This window comes from Triturus cristatus, chromosome 3_1 (genome assembly GCF_964204655.1).
Source record: "Triturus cristatus chromosome 3_1, aTriCri1.1, whole genome shotgun sequence".
Lineage (NCBI taxonomy): Eukaryota > Metazoa > Chordata > Amphibia > Caudata > Salamandridae > Triturus > Triturus cristatus.
Genome location: NC_140583.1, coordinates 856808740 through 856823348, shown reverse-complemented (window position 1 = coordinate 856823348; position 14609 = coordinate 856808740). Strand labels below are relative to the sequence as shown.

The following is a 14609-nucleotide window of genomic DNA, read 5'->3' as shown; positions in this document are numbered from 1 at the left end:
TTTATTTTAGTTATTTGATTAAATGCCCTGTAGTCAATACAGTTCTGAACTTCTCTGCACTTCTTCAGTACAAAAAATAAAATTAGATGAGAACAGAGATTTATAGTGTTTTATGAAACCGTTAGCTAGGTATCTTTCCAAGTAGGTTTTCAGATGTCCATGTTAACTTCCTGGGAGGGTTTAGATGTGACTGCAAGCCCTTAGTGCACCAGATTCCAAGTCAATCTGACAATCAGATCTGTTCCGATAACCAAAGTAAATCCAATACCTCTGAATGTTCCCCGGGTTCCACTAAAGTTAACATGATAGTCTAATTCATGTAAAAGTTAAGAACCATTCACATGGTCCATGCGTGACCTACGTTCTAAAGATACATGGGGCGTACAAGCACATTTCTAGTCATAAAAGTTCCTAGTAACCTCTGAATCTATTATCACTGAGATATTCTGTTACTCATGGTAGCACACTTTAAGAATAGATCCATTATTACATGTGCTTTGGCGACTCCAGGAGCATATGCAGTCTCTTCTTCAGAACTCCCCGCAACCTTCCAGAATCATTTGGGTTTTTGTTGCAGTTTTTCACAAAAAGGCTTCTTGACCACAATAAAGACACAATTGTTCTGTTTAAGATCTGTCTAATGGACCGGTCCGTGCTTTCCCTGGCGGTTGCCTTTCTGTCAGTGGTCTTTTTTATGACCCATAAATGTACTTCTTAACCACTAGCTGTTTGCCAGTGGTCATTAATTATACTGTTCAGTAGGTCTGCATATATACCACCTAATAGGCCCAAAAGATGGTGGCCTAAATCTCATCTGACAAAAATATCTTGCCTTTAATAGAATTTACAAAAATATCACTATTGTAATTAAGAATAGAAAATCTAGTCAAGATGGAACTACATTTTGTAAACGATATCCAGAACACGATATTTATCTCAGACAATAATTTTGTTATCGATATTCTGACATACACTTTCATCCTTCTTCAGTGTTGTTCTTTGAAAAAGTATAAGAAGCTCAAAATGATTCATCTGGGTTTTGTTTGTGATATGTTAGGTTATAAAAATAGAATAACATTTTGCGGAATTTCACAAACTGAGGGCCAGATTACGGAAATGTTTTTCCCCATCGGTATTTGAATTTGTCAACAGTATTGGTCAGATAATATTAAATGATGTGTGCCAGCAATATTTAAATCTGACACCGGTAAAAGCTATCGGCTTTATTCGAATTTGTTGTTGCTCTTGGTATTTTAATACATAACATTTTGCTCAAAAATCGCTTTTGTAATAAACGTATTACAAAACATTTTAAGTGATCCGATCCAGGGTTGTGTTATCTAAGTTTTCCGTCCAGCTGCAGGATGACCTGAACGTTTGTCTATCCAGTCACCATTGAAGGCCTTACAATTGGGGACCATTGGTTAATACTTGCATTTTGAGGTGTTCTGAAATCTGTTCATGAATGGATTATTCACGTATCATACTACTGAGTGGACTGTGTACCAGCTGATTTGGAGTGTGCAGTAGGCAGAAAGACTTCTAGTTTGACCTCCCAGACTTCGATTTTACGAGTACCTCAGAAGATTTCCAGCCATTTTCTCACGCCTGGTAGACAAGATTCAGCTAATTCCTGGGCACAGAAATAAAAGGAATTACAAGTTTTGGGGTAATAAAATTCAGCAATCGCTGTTTCCAGACCTGATTTTGCATCTTGTCCACAGAGATTTCGGCTGCTTTCACCTTTCAGTTGCAAAAACAAAAACTTGGAATGCTGAATGGGTTTAGTAAACCTTGTTACCAGGCCCAACAGAATTTACAAGCCACTACCAATGAGGACCTGAGTGCGTGAGATTTTCTGGTTGAGCTGAGCTGCATTAGTTGTGCACATATGGCTACTGTAGGCTGTATTTCTCAGTAAAGACCTGCCGTGAGCATTGGGTACTAGAAGAATGGTCCCTCCTCGTTAAAAATACTTCTTTGATAGAAAGCCCGCTAATGTCTCTTTTTTCTCCTATTAACCTATAGAAATTGTGGAATACCGATGACAAGAACTTACCAATGAGATATGTTTAGGATGATATAGCACTAAGTACAAAACGTAAAGACTCTGCCTCTACAAAGAATTGATTTAAAAAAAATATATATTTAAATGTCTGCTTTTTTTAACTTAGAAACTGGTTCTGATGTTTTAATCAATGTTCTTCTGCATCAGCATTTGTCTTGCAAGCTTATCAATTTTCTTGTGAAGGTTACCTTACTATGTAATATAAATGGGTTTATACTCTAGAAAACATGCTCATGTGAAAGCTAATCCCATGTATCCTCTACTCTTGGCATGTGCCTTTGTAAACAATCTGTACTGCTTCCTGAAGTTATGTCTACACCACAAAATAATCCCAAAAAATGACTATCTATAAACACTACCATCAAATAGAGAAGCACATTTACTTAAAGTGCTTTTATAGTGCAGTCAATATTGAGTTTTCAGGTGTAGAGCTATTACCCACTTCTGTTTTGTTCTGTGTCATGTTCCTTATAGGGATGTCAGACAAGGAGAATATGAACAGCGGTCTATGCGCCATCTCTAAACACGGCAACAAGGTAGGTTGTCTTATTGTTTACATTATGGGGCTGGTGTGGGGTTGCATCTGTCTGATGAAATAAGGCCAAGCCTGGCAAAATGAGATAGGACGAGATGACACCTTTTTTAGAATAATATGCGGTGCCGTACCCCATGATATACAGATCTACAGAAGAGGGACCCACACTTCAAATTAAATATGGCCCAGAAGTGGTGGGCTACATAATTCATTGGTGTAATTTTCCCTCTGGCTGTTCCCACATTCTCTGGATTTGCAGTTACAAATTTGCTTAGGGGGTGTCCACTCTAAATGCAGTCCCATCCACCGTCTATGGCTCTGAATGCAGAACTAACACTAATCTAAACTATGCGTGCTCTATCTTTCACTCTTTGAACCACCCCACTATTAAGCGCTGCAAACTAAGACAGAAAAAGAGCACTACATTGGGAACTCATGTGTGACACCGAAATGCACTTCACCTTTCCAATGAACCACCCGCTCTGGGTGTAGCCCAATACCCATCTGATAAGGTGCTTTGGTGCTTCATTAGTGGTTTGAAGTGCAATACAAATTCAATTACAACTACAGTTATGGAACCCCATGACCTAGGCAAACATATGTCTAATATTTAACAAACCTTTTGCTGCTCTAATCCTAAGTGGTTATTTTGTCAGGTGCTTTGGAAGGTATTCCTGAGATCTGCTGGAGTATTGATAACCTGGGGCTGCTACTTTTCCCAGAGTGTTGGTCACAGAAGCTTAGAACTTGATGAGCTCATTGTTTATGTCCTTGTTGTCCTGTCGAGCACCTGGCTTACATGAGTTTGAGGACAGGAGAATGGGTCAGGAGGCCTCTTTCCCCACCATTCCAAGCAGAGGCGGAATCCTTTTTGTCATCGAAATGGGTGGACGTCATTTAGAGCAGCAGTGGTGCCCCCCATGGTGCTGCTTTCAATCCCATGTCATGGTCTTCAACTTCTGCAATTTTACCAATCTCTAAAAATATGTATACATTTAGCTTTTCATTGATTTTGACATCTGGCACTGCTTTTCACATAGTATCCTGGGATGCAACAGTGTTTGCACTAGCTTTTTGTGTCCCTGGGGCATCATGGTATTACAAGAAGGCCCACAGACACTTGTGTTGCCGCTTCTGTAATATGGACAATGCAGTTGTGCATCTTGCGCAGGTGCATTCACAAGGGGGCATTGTTTAGTATGCATGGGTATATGCCCCATGGAAATGAGGGAACTCTTCGTCTTTGTTCCTGTATGCCATATTACAGATGTGGGCACAGGTACAAAGAGGCCAACAGGAGGCAAACTGATTGTGCACCACAAATAAGGTGGTGCACCCTCTTGGGGACCAATTTGAAGTTGATGCGTTTAGGCATACCCTCGACATACACCTGCGGGTGAGTGCAATCACACATTACATCCACCTGTGAGTGATTCGCTACTCCCCCTTCGAAGTTATGCTCGGCCCCTGACGGTCCACCTTTCACTCGTGTTGTTTACAGTGCAGGTGCAAGTTCACACCTGCACTGCTCACACTGCATTGTTTGTAATGGGGTGCACTGTCCTGCTTTGGGCTAGGTGCATCCATTTAAGAGGGTGCCAGTGAGTCTGAGCTGAAATTCAAGTCCTGGTTGTTTAGTTAAACAACTGCTAAAGTAAATCATTTTCAATGAAGATTTTTTCAGCAAGCAACATGCAGCAGCCTGTCATTGGGGAGGGGCTGCATCAATGGCACGTGATTGCACTTCTCCTTTTTATTGGAGAAACAATTGTCCTAGTGTATATTCATATACTCATGCAAATTGTTCTCTGAGTCCTTGTGACCTCTTGTTCTTTTTGCAATTCGACCTATGTACTAATAAGTCACATTGCAGAATGGGGGAGCGGGTTACAGAATGAGCGACTTAATGAATAGTAATTATGAAGGTCACTATTTCCAACCCTCTGCGATTTTCTGTGTACGTTAGGACAGCGGTGTGCGTTTGTATTCCCAAAGAGTACACCTTTTCTGTTTTTTAAGTAGCCCATGCTCCTTAAAGCAACAGATGATGCCTTTAAAAAAATCCCATTTGGGAAGACATCAGGGGAGCAGACAGTGGTCTTCTTGGACTGCTTCCCATTTGCAAATCAATAACAATCTAATCCCGGGGTAGGTTACTGATCCATCGTTTCCGGCTGCAAGAGCAGTCACAAACCATTGATAAATACTTGTGTGTCTCTTAAATAGGAGGCAAATGCCCCTTTCACGCCCCTTCTTTGTGCGAGTTTGAGAGGCTCCTAAGAGATCTTTTACAAATCAGAACACGTTTTTGACTCCTAAAAATACTTTTGTAAATTGTAAAAAGCCATTTTGAATTCTCTAGTGATATTGTGAATTGAGGGGTTTGCAACCACAAAAGCGCTTTGTACATCAGGGCCGGTGTCACTGACAACGCGAGTTCTGTTGTGCTTGTCCGTTGCAGCAATCGCTGCTCTTCCATCAGGCGTGCTTTCTGAGATTTGAATGCACCGAGAGAAACTTTAAAAGGAGATGACCCAGGTGTGCCTATCTCCGGGCTGAGCGAAATTATATCTGCAGAGCAATCATTTAGCCATTAACATTTGAAAAATGATTTCTAGAGCATGAAAATGCACGCATAGGATGTGCTCAATCATAGTTATTGTAAATGGCCTTTTGTGGCTCTCGTCCAGCCAGCTCATCACGCGCAGCTATGTGTGCGCGAGCAGGGCAAACTTGGAGGTGCAATTATAATAACAATAATCATAATGCAGGCGTCGGGGTCACAGCCATCAGCGGCATGACTGAAAACTATTCAGGCGACTTTTCAAAGCTAAGACATCAGAATGCCAAATAGTTTCATGTCATGAAGAAACCTCCCTTTCTCTTCACATTCAGTCCCTCAATCAGTCTTATTGTAACTGGTGCCTTTAAGCACATTTTCTTGCACTAAATGTGTTAGAATAAATAGCGTAGCAGCAACAAATGATGGACGGAAAGCTGACTAAATCAAACATTCTCCCCCAGTCAATAGATCCTGGGTTAAATCCATCGTTCTTTTGCTCACTACGCCCCCTTGTTTGGACCCAGCCATATGCAAATCAGTCTTGACCCTGCTCCTCATAGGAACAGTCCAGCCCAAACTGTCAAGCCAGGTCCTCCCTGGACTGGAAACGAGCATCCTGGGACCGGTTATGGGGTATCACCCCTCATCAGCTAAAAAAATGATGGATTTAGGCCCAGATCTCTGTACTGGGGTGAATGTTTGACATTGTTCAGCATTCTGTCAATCAATTGTTCTATTTGAATACATAGTTGAAGCATTCCAAATAGTGTTATTTGTCAGTGCCTCATATGATGTAAAAATAGCAAGATGAGATCGTGAGAAAGTTGTTTGTTAGAATAGATACGGTCCATTTTGAATTTGTTTCTCTTTTGTAGCTGCAGGTATGGTTTATACCAGCCTAATCTTCCCATTATATTCAGTCAAGAACCTAAGAGTTGCCAAATGAATATGCAGGAGCTTGTCCCTACCTTACAATAGGAAATAAGGGTCAACAATGGGTATGAGTGGGTGCTTAGATTATTTGCTAAATGGTGCGGTCCCGGCGTATAGCTGTCAATAGTGCCGCCTACCAGGTGGAAATATCCCTGACTTCAGATGTACTGGCAGTAGAAGTCTTCACCTTACAGGAGGTCTGGTCATATGGGTGAGAAGAAACAGGCACTGTATTGGTGAAGGCCCTGGTCAGGGTAAAGGGAATAAATGGTGGGTTGCATGGGAGTCACAGCACTGCTGTCATCACAGAAGGGACAATGCAGATGCAAGTTCTCCCTCACTGTTGTCCTTCAATTTACTGCTGCCAGTGACCACTTTTTCCATGTATGTGCACTGGCCATACAGTCCAGCATGTGCCTTCTCTCTTTCGTAGCCATACCCTGCTCAACACCTACATGACCCCCTTGGCCAGCATCGTCAAATCGCATGGACTTAAGATCATATCCGTCGCCGAGGATATCCAGCTCATCCTCTCGCTATCAGAAGACCCCTCCTCCACAATGACCAACTTCCACAGGTGCATGACGAGCATCGTGGACTGGGTGAAAGACAACTGCCTTAAACTCCACACAGACAAGACAGAAGTGCTGATCTTTGGGAGCAACACCTGGTGGCCTCCTAAGCTAGGACCCTGACCCACTCTGACCTACCACGCCTGCAACCCTGGCATCATCCTGGACAGTAAGCTCACCATGAAAAGACAGATCATTGCAGTGCTGTCCGCCTACTTCCTCACTCTTCGCAAGCTCCGCAAGATCTTCAGGTCGCTCCCCATAGACATCAGACGGACCCTTGTTACCAGCCGACTGAACTACGGAAACACACTCTATGTAGAAATCACCTCACACCTTCTCAAGAGACTGCAAACGATACAGAACTCAGCAGCTAGACTCATCCTAGACCTACCTCATAAAACAGACCCACATCACCCCTTACCTCAAGAAGCTCCACTGACTCCCTATTCAGAAGAGATGCCAGCTCAAGATGCTGATCCACTCCTTCAGAGCCTTCCACAACCCGGGATCAGCTTACTTCAAGCACCAACTGAACTTCCACCTTCCCTCCAGACACCTGTGCTCCACCTCACTCTGCCTCGCCTGCAACCCCCGCATCCGCAACTGCAACAGTGGAGAATGTTCCTTCTGCTATCTCACTGTGAAGTCCTGGAACAACCTCCCACTTCACCTACGGACTTCAACCTCTCTGCTGGAATTCAGAAAAGAACTCAAGACCTGGCTGTTCAACTGAGCCACCCTGCAGCAGCATTCTCAGCGCCTGGATACCCTCACATGTGGTTAGTTGAGCTATACAAATCCTGATTGACTAGTACGATGTATTCACGTCTTGGGTACGGCATTTGCCGCACCCCCAGTGTATAATTGACAATGTGGTTAAAACTAGTTTACATTTTGTACTAGCCTTAAAAACATTCTTGGCAGGTGTTCACTGCTTTTAGTATGATCATATAGAACTACCATTTTAATATTTATGAGCTTTTTACATATATCTATTTCCGTTACAATATTGTCCACCCATTGACTTGGAGTACATTTTTTATAATGTTTATTGCTTTTAGAGAATTCAAATTCAATCAACTTGCCTCTCAGCTAACCAGTGTGGTTTTTCCATATTTTAGCAGGCACTGCGGACTTTTATCTCTTTGCATTGACTTATAGTGGTCATTTTGGGACACTATTTTAAGTTCTTGGTTGTTTATGATATTCTAGTCACATGCTGCACCCCATACTGCAATTGCAAAATAATCCATAATGTTTCTTGGCTGACTAATTTTCTTTTGCAAAATACATTATGGGAGAAAATAGGTCTTTCAATATGGCTACATAATTTTACAAGAATAAATGTACAGATGTGCTAATTTGCAACATACTAATGCTCGTGCTGCTTCATTCTTCATCAGTTTTCTGTTAAGCAGTGGGTATTTTTATTTTCTTACCATTACTAAGACCCTCCTTATGGATGCCCTGGTGTTTCTTACAATATTTGTCACATCCAGCAGTATGACCTGCCAAAATATAACACTGGGGTTTATATTGTATCCCAAATGGTAATTACCTGGTGTGATAAAGTCCACATAACTTATACGTATGAACCGATCTGCCGCCAGCAACCTGGGTCTGCAAAGTCGACCTACCAAAAAAACATAACCTCTTTTGACAAGCCTAAATCCTCCTTTTAACTATTAATAGTTTACTCCTAAATAGACCCATAAAGCCGGGTGCATGATATTTAAAAAAGGTTTAGTGTTAATCATGCCCTTATGCCCTTAAAGCTATTTCTACTGTAGCAGGTATAGCTATTTTATGTTATGTTAAATATATTTGTAAAGCGCAAATCACCCCCAAGTGGGTCTCTTGGCACTGAGCACTCTAAAACAGGACAGCATTACCAGGAGAAATTGAAAGAGACAGGTTTTCTTGAAATTTCTTGAAACAAGCAGAATCCGGGCAGGCTTGTATGTGCAAGGGTAACTTGTTCCAATTATGGGGGGCCAGGTAAGAATAAGATCTGTCCCCCTATCTGGCAGTGGAATATGGTGGAGATGAATTGTCCACTGGATCTGAGGTTGCGTGTGGGTGCATAAAATTGTAACTTCTTCTGCAGATAGAGCGGATCATATCCAAATAGGGACTTATGTACAAGGTAGAGAAATTTAAATAGGGAGCTTTTTTTATTGGAAGCCAATGCAAGACTTCCAATGTGGGCTCTGATGGAAAGCAGGTTGGCATATTGCAGATCAGACGGGCAGCAGAATTTTGTATCACTTGAAGCTTGGCTGAAAAAACTTTGTTTGCTGAAACCATAAGGGCGTTTCCATAGTCTAGGCAATTTGGAATAAGAGGCTGAGTGATGGATTTTCTGGACTGGAAAGGCAGCTATTGATAGGCTCTTCTGAGCAGGTGCATAATTCCAAAAATGGACCCAAAGATGGGATTTACTTGTTCTTTCATAGAGAGGGCATCATCAGTCAGAATGCCCAGATTTCGTACTGCTTTTTTGGGAGTGAGGCATGGCCCCAGTTATAGTGGCCACCAGTCATCAGACCAAACGGAGGGAACTTTTCCAAGGAGCAAGATTTACATCTTTCCTGTATTTAGTTGAAGGTGATTGGACGACATCCAAAGGGCTATTTTTCCATACAATTTCTAAAACTGATCTTTGTGGATTCAGAAGTTTTTCCCATGGTAATTATAAATTGCGTGTCGCCCGCATATGAGATGACTTTGAACCTGCAAGATCTTATCACTTGAGTTAGGGGGGGTCACATAGATATTAAAAAGTATGGGGCTCAAAGATGAGTCTTGTGGTACCCCCCTGTCCAGGGTAATATTTTGAGAATTAAAAACGTCTAGCTGCACCAAATGGGTCCGATCCCTTAAGAAGTTTTTTAACCAACCCAGTGCTTTTCCGCTGGCCACAATCTCCTCCAGTCTTTGGATTAGGATAGTATGGGATATGGTGTTGAATGTCGCAATAGATCTAGTAATACCAACATGGCTTGGTGGCCTTCGTCTAGAGAGAGTCTAATGGTATCCAAGACGTCCACCAATGCAGTTTCTGTTCTGTGGAATGCCCTCAAACTAGACTGGTAAGGGTCTAGCAGAGAGTGGGTTTCCAAGAAGGACATTATCTGTTTAACTACAGTCTCCAACATTTTCCAGAGAAAAGGAAGAAGTGATATTGGCTGTAATTAGTAAGGTCTAAAGGATCTGATGTGGGTTTCTTTAAAATGGGTCTCATTTGCGCTGCTTCCCATTTTGTAGGAATGGTTTCAGTATTCTGGGAGTGATTGAACAGGTCCGTAATAGCGGGAAGGAGTGCTGGGCCTAAAGTTGCCATAATGTACAGAGGAGCAGACTCCTCAAGAGAGCCTGACTTGATCGTATTTATCAGGGCCAGGATTTGCTCAGGGAAGACTGCATCAAAAGATTCCAGGAGAATGGGATGATTAGACGATGAAGAAGCGGGTGAGACCAGTGATTCTTATGTGAGGCCTTTTGACAAAGTGTCATACACTTTTGATATTTGTTCTTCAAAATGATTGGCAAGGTCATCACAAAGAGACTGAGATGCTGGGAGAGATGAGACACATACTGAATGCTTAGTAGACTGATTTAAAATCTTAGATAATTCCTTTGTCGAGATTCCGGCATTGTAGATTCTTTCCACTATATGGGTCTTCCTATTTATTTTGATATTTCTTTGATGGGTGCCTAAGGCTGCTTTAAAAGTAAGCTTGTCTGCATCGGTTTTAGTGATACGGTACTTGTGTTCCGACTTCCTGCAGGCTGCTTTTCATACCTTTAAGGATTCTGAAAACCAGGGGGACATGTCTGGGTGTTTGCCAAATGTTGAGGTGTCAGTGATGCTGTTTCTGTAAGCTGGGGTGGGCTGCCTATATTATACTCTAACTGACAGGTATTTTTGTTACTAGGAAGCTCAAGTCTTTCCTGGGGAGTAGAGAGTGAACATGTAAAATTGCAGGTTCTGCAGCTACAGGGGCTCTCATGTTCTAACAACAGTAATGAAGTACATAGTGTGTTGGGAGTTCTAGAAGGATCATATTTCCTTTAATACATTTAAGATATATGCTAGTATATGATAATATAGGTAATGTGTTCTCATTTTGGTGAAAAGTAGCAGCCTTTCTGGCAGCTGGCGGCGTTTGGGCACGGATGGGCGCAGACGGGCTTGCCTTTGGCATGTGCTTGCCAGGACTCCTCTTAAGTAGCCCTCAGCTCCAGTGACCGAAGGGAAGGCTACAGAAGCATTGGGATACTTTTTCAAAGTTTATACATTTGTCTGCAATTAGGAACCAGATAAACCGTGTATTCTTGGTCTTTTTAAAACGTTTATTACATATCTAATCCATTGGTGAGGTCGAATTTGTAACAAACATTTTACAAACTGTACTTTTACAAAGTTACCTTTAGCCTGCCTGAAGCCTAGAGAAGCCCATTCGCCTGAGCTTCAAACTGTCACCCAGGAACTGAATATCACCTGGATTAGGACTGAATTGGCTCCTAGAGCTACAACAAAGGCCTTGGGTATGGGGAGAAGTCGATCTTCCCCAAACAGGACGGCCTAGGCCTCCCTTTTGTCTAAATAGCCAGCAAGGTACCAATCCCAGTGCAAGAGGAGCTTCCCCAGAACTGCCTTTGAGAGACAATAGTGGATGGTTTGATAACTTCCCTGGCCACTTCTCTAGGGTAGGCACAGTAGGGAGAAAAATTTTTGACATGTTGGATTTAGATAGAGAGGAGAACTTTGGGGTTGTTTGCAGTAGGGCACCCAGGAACTTCTGCTGAGGGGCCAGGTGTCATTCCTCCCACAGGCTGCTATGCATAAATATGGCACCCCTGGGTATGTCATGACTCGCACCTTATGCGCTACATATACTTAGCCTGTGTCTCTGTGTGGTGGCGATTGAGCTTTTCTTGTGGCAAATAGTATGACCCCCTTAGACGCCTTTCTCGCCTCTCCCATTACGACACAAACATGACATCTTTCCTTTGTACTGATTTTTTACCTTAATTGGTCCTTTATCGACTTGAGATACTTGGAAGGAAGTTGTAGGCTTCCCTGTGTATTTGGGGGTCTCATTATATGCCTACGAGACCTACCTTTGTTTAGGCCTCCTTTCATCCTACTGGTTGCTGCTGAACTCGAAATCTTGAGAGATCTTACAAATGTGCATTAAGTGACTGATGTCTTGAGGCGTGGTCTTTAAAGATCACATTCAGCGTTTACCTGTATACTGCTTCGCTTTGGTTACTCATCCCGACGACCTTACGGAGCTTCTTCTACAGCAGTGGATTTGTCCCTATCGACTTTCCTGTCCTTGGACAGAGGATGAGCCGAGTCTGCAAATTATCATGGTAATCACTCCTTTTTTCCCCTGTATTTTTGGTCAGTGCACTGTTCCTAGCTCCTCTCTACTTGCGCTTTAAGGGCCACGTACATTTAGATCACATTTTGCGAACCCGTCTCCATTACGTGCAACATTGTTTTCACTTGCTATATATATCCCAATCAAGAGCCAGAATTGGATGAGACATTGTTGACTGGATGAGATCTGCGAAATCTGTTCTTTTACCAAGTCCTTGTTTGTGGCAAGTCAATAGGGATACCTGGAGTTGTTCCTATGTGGTAAATAACATTACCTGAACTTGTTCTTGTGAAGTAATAAGAATCCTGGATTATTGGCGTCCTCCATACTTTACGTTGGGGAGTGAGCCTCAGGTGCTTGGAGGGAAGGGACTGGGGGTGACATCAATGGGTAACTTTATATGTTATAAAGGAACTTACCTCCTCTCTGTGTTTGCTCACATAAGGGGGTATGGCGACAGTGGACGACTATCCAGAGACTTAAGGGAATCATGCAGTTGCCACACTATGACCTGTGATGTCCCTATAAATATATCTTTCTCTCCATTTTCTACTCCATTTCCTCTAAAAGCTGATCACCCTCACTCTTTAATAAGTGGGTGTTGAGGACTAGCTTGGAGGTAAGAAGATGGACTCCCTCCATTCATGCGGAACCTGGACTTCAGGTGAGTGGGACGTGGACAGGGTAATTTTTCAGAATGCTACTTGACTAGTGGAAGATAGAAGAAGCCCTGCAGCTGCTGTTGTGACCTGTGTGAAGCCTTGAGAGGCTTGACCTGCTCCCGCTTTTATACAGGACAAGAAGTGGCCTCCAAGTGACAGTTGACTGACCTCCTGTTATACAACATGGATACAAAAGCTTCAAGAAGACCACTTTCCTGAAAGAGCCCTGCTTACCAGTTTAACCTGGACCTGCCCTGGGCCCTGCTAGTGCCTTCTATTGGAGTGAGGCAAACACAAGGAGATGATGGACAGAGCGCTGAACCTTTTCAGACACTCACCCCCAGTCGCAGATCTGGGTTGAATCCATCATCGTTCTTTAGCTCACTTCGCCACCCCAGTTCAGACACAGGTATGTGCAAATCAATCTTGACCCTGTGCCTCATGGGAACAGTTCAGCCCGAACTACCAATCGATGTCTTCCCTGGACCGGAAACAAGCATCCAGGGACCGGTTTCGGGCTAACAGCCCTCATGAGCCAGGCTAGCTTGAATCCAGTGGCAAAGTGAGCAAGGGACCCACGTCTGGGAATACCCTGCCAACTTAGGGTGAACAAAGCAAACACAAGGAGGGAGGACCTGGCTTGGCAGTTCGGGCTGGACTGTTCCCATGAGGCACAGGGTCAAGACTAATTTGCATATAGATGGAATGGCATGGTGAACAAAAAAAATGATTTAGGCCCAGATCTCTGTACTGGGGTGAATGTATGACATTGTTCTGCATTCTGTCCATCAACAGTTTTTTTTGCATTTTTCACCCCGAGTGGGACGGGTATGCCCAGACGTGGGTCCCGTGCTCTCCATGCCACTGGAGTCAAGCTATCCTGGCTGATGAGGGGTTAAACCCCGAAACCGGTCCTAGGATGCTTGTTTCCAGTCAACGGAGGACCTGGCTTGGCAGTTCGGGCTGGACTGTTCCCATGAAGCACAGGGTCAAGACTGATTTGCATATGGCTGGGTTCAAACTGGAATGGCATGGTGAGCAACAAAACAATGAATTTAGGCCCAGATGTCTGTGCTGGGGTGAATGTATGAAATTGTTCTGCATTCTGTCCATCAACTGTTCTTTTTGCATTTGTCACACCGAGTGGGACGGGTGTGCCCAGACGTGGGTCCTGTGCTCTCCATGCCACTGGAGTCAAGCGATCCTGGCTGATGAGGGATGAAATCCCGAAACCGGTCCTAGGATGCTTGTTTCCAGTCCAGGAGGACTTGGCTTGGCAGTTCGGGCAGGACTGTTCCTATGAGGCACAGGGTCAAGACTGATTTACATATGCTGGGTTCAATCTGGAATGGCGAGCAAAAAAGCTATGGATTTAGGCCCAGATCTCTGTACTGGGGTGAATGTATGACATTTTTCTGCATTCTGTCCATCAACTGTTTTTTTTGCTTTTGTCACCCCGAGTGGGACGGGTATGCCCAAACGTGGGTCCCGTGCTCTCCATGCCACTGGAGTCAAGCTGTCCTGGCTGATGAGGGGTGAAACCCCGAAACTGGTCCTAGGATGCTTATTTCCAGTCCAGGAAGGAACTGACTTGGCAGGTTGGGCTGGACTGTTCCCATAAGGCACAGGATCAAGACTGATTTGCATATGGCTGGATTTAAACTGGAATTGCATGGTGAGCAAAACAACAATAGATTTAGGCCCAGATGTCTGTACTGGGGTGAATGTATGAAATTGTTCTGCATTCTGTCCATCAACTGTTCTTTTTGCATTTGTCACCCCGAGTGGGACGGGTATGCCCAGACGTGGGTCCCGTGCTCTCATTGCTAATGGAGTCAAGCTATTCTGGCTGATGAGGGGTGAAACCCCGAAACCGGTTC

The 14609-nt window shown here is 43.4% G+C and overlaps 1 protein-coding gene across 3 annotated transcripts in view; it reads left to right on the top strand.

The window, feature by feature from the left end:
* The window catches only part of RAPGEF4 (Rap guanine nucleotide exchange factor 4), a 1002526-nt gene that overhangs the window by 512635 nt on the left and 475282 nt on the right, over window positions 1-14609 (top strand). For all 3 annotated transcript variants that reach the window (XM_085645283.1, XM_085645282.1, XM_085645284.1), the window contains one exon: window positions 2543-2604. In XM_085645283.1, the coding sequence (XP_085501409.1) occupies window positions 2543-2604 (62 nt within the window). The remainder of the gene's footprint in view (window positions 1-2542; window positions 2605-14609) is intronic.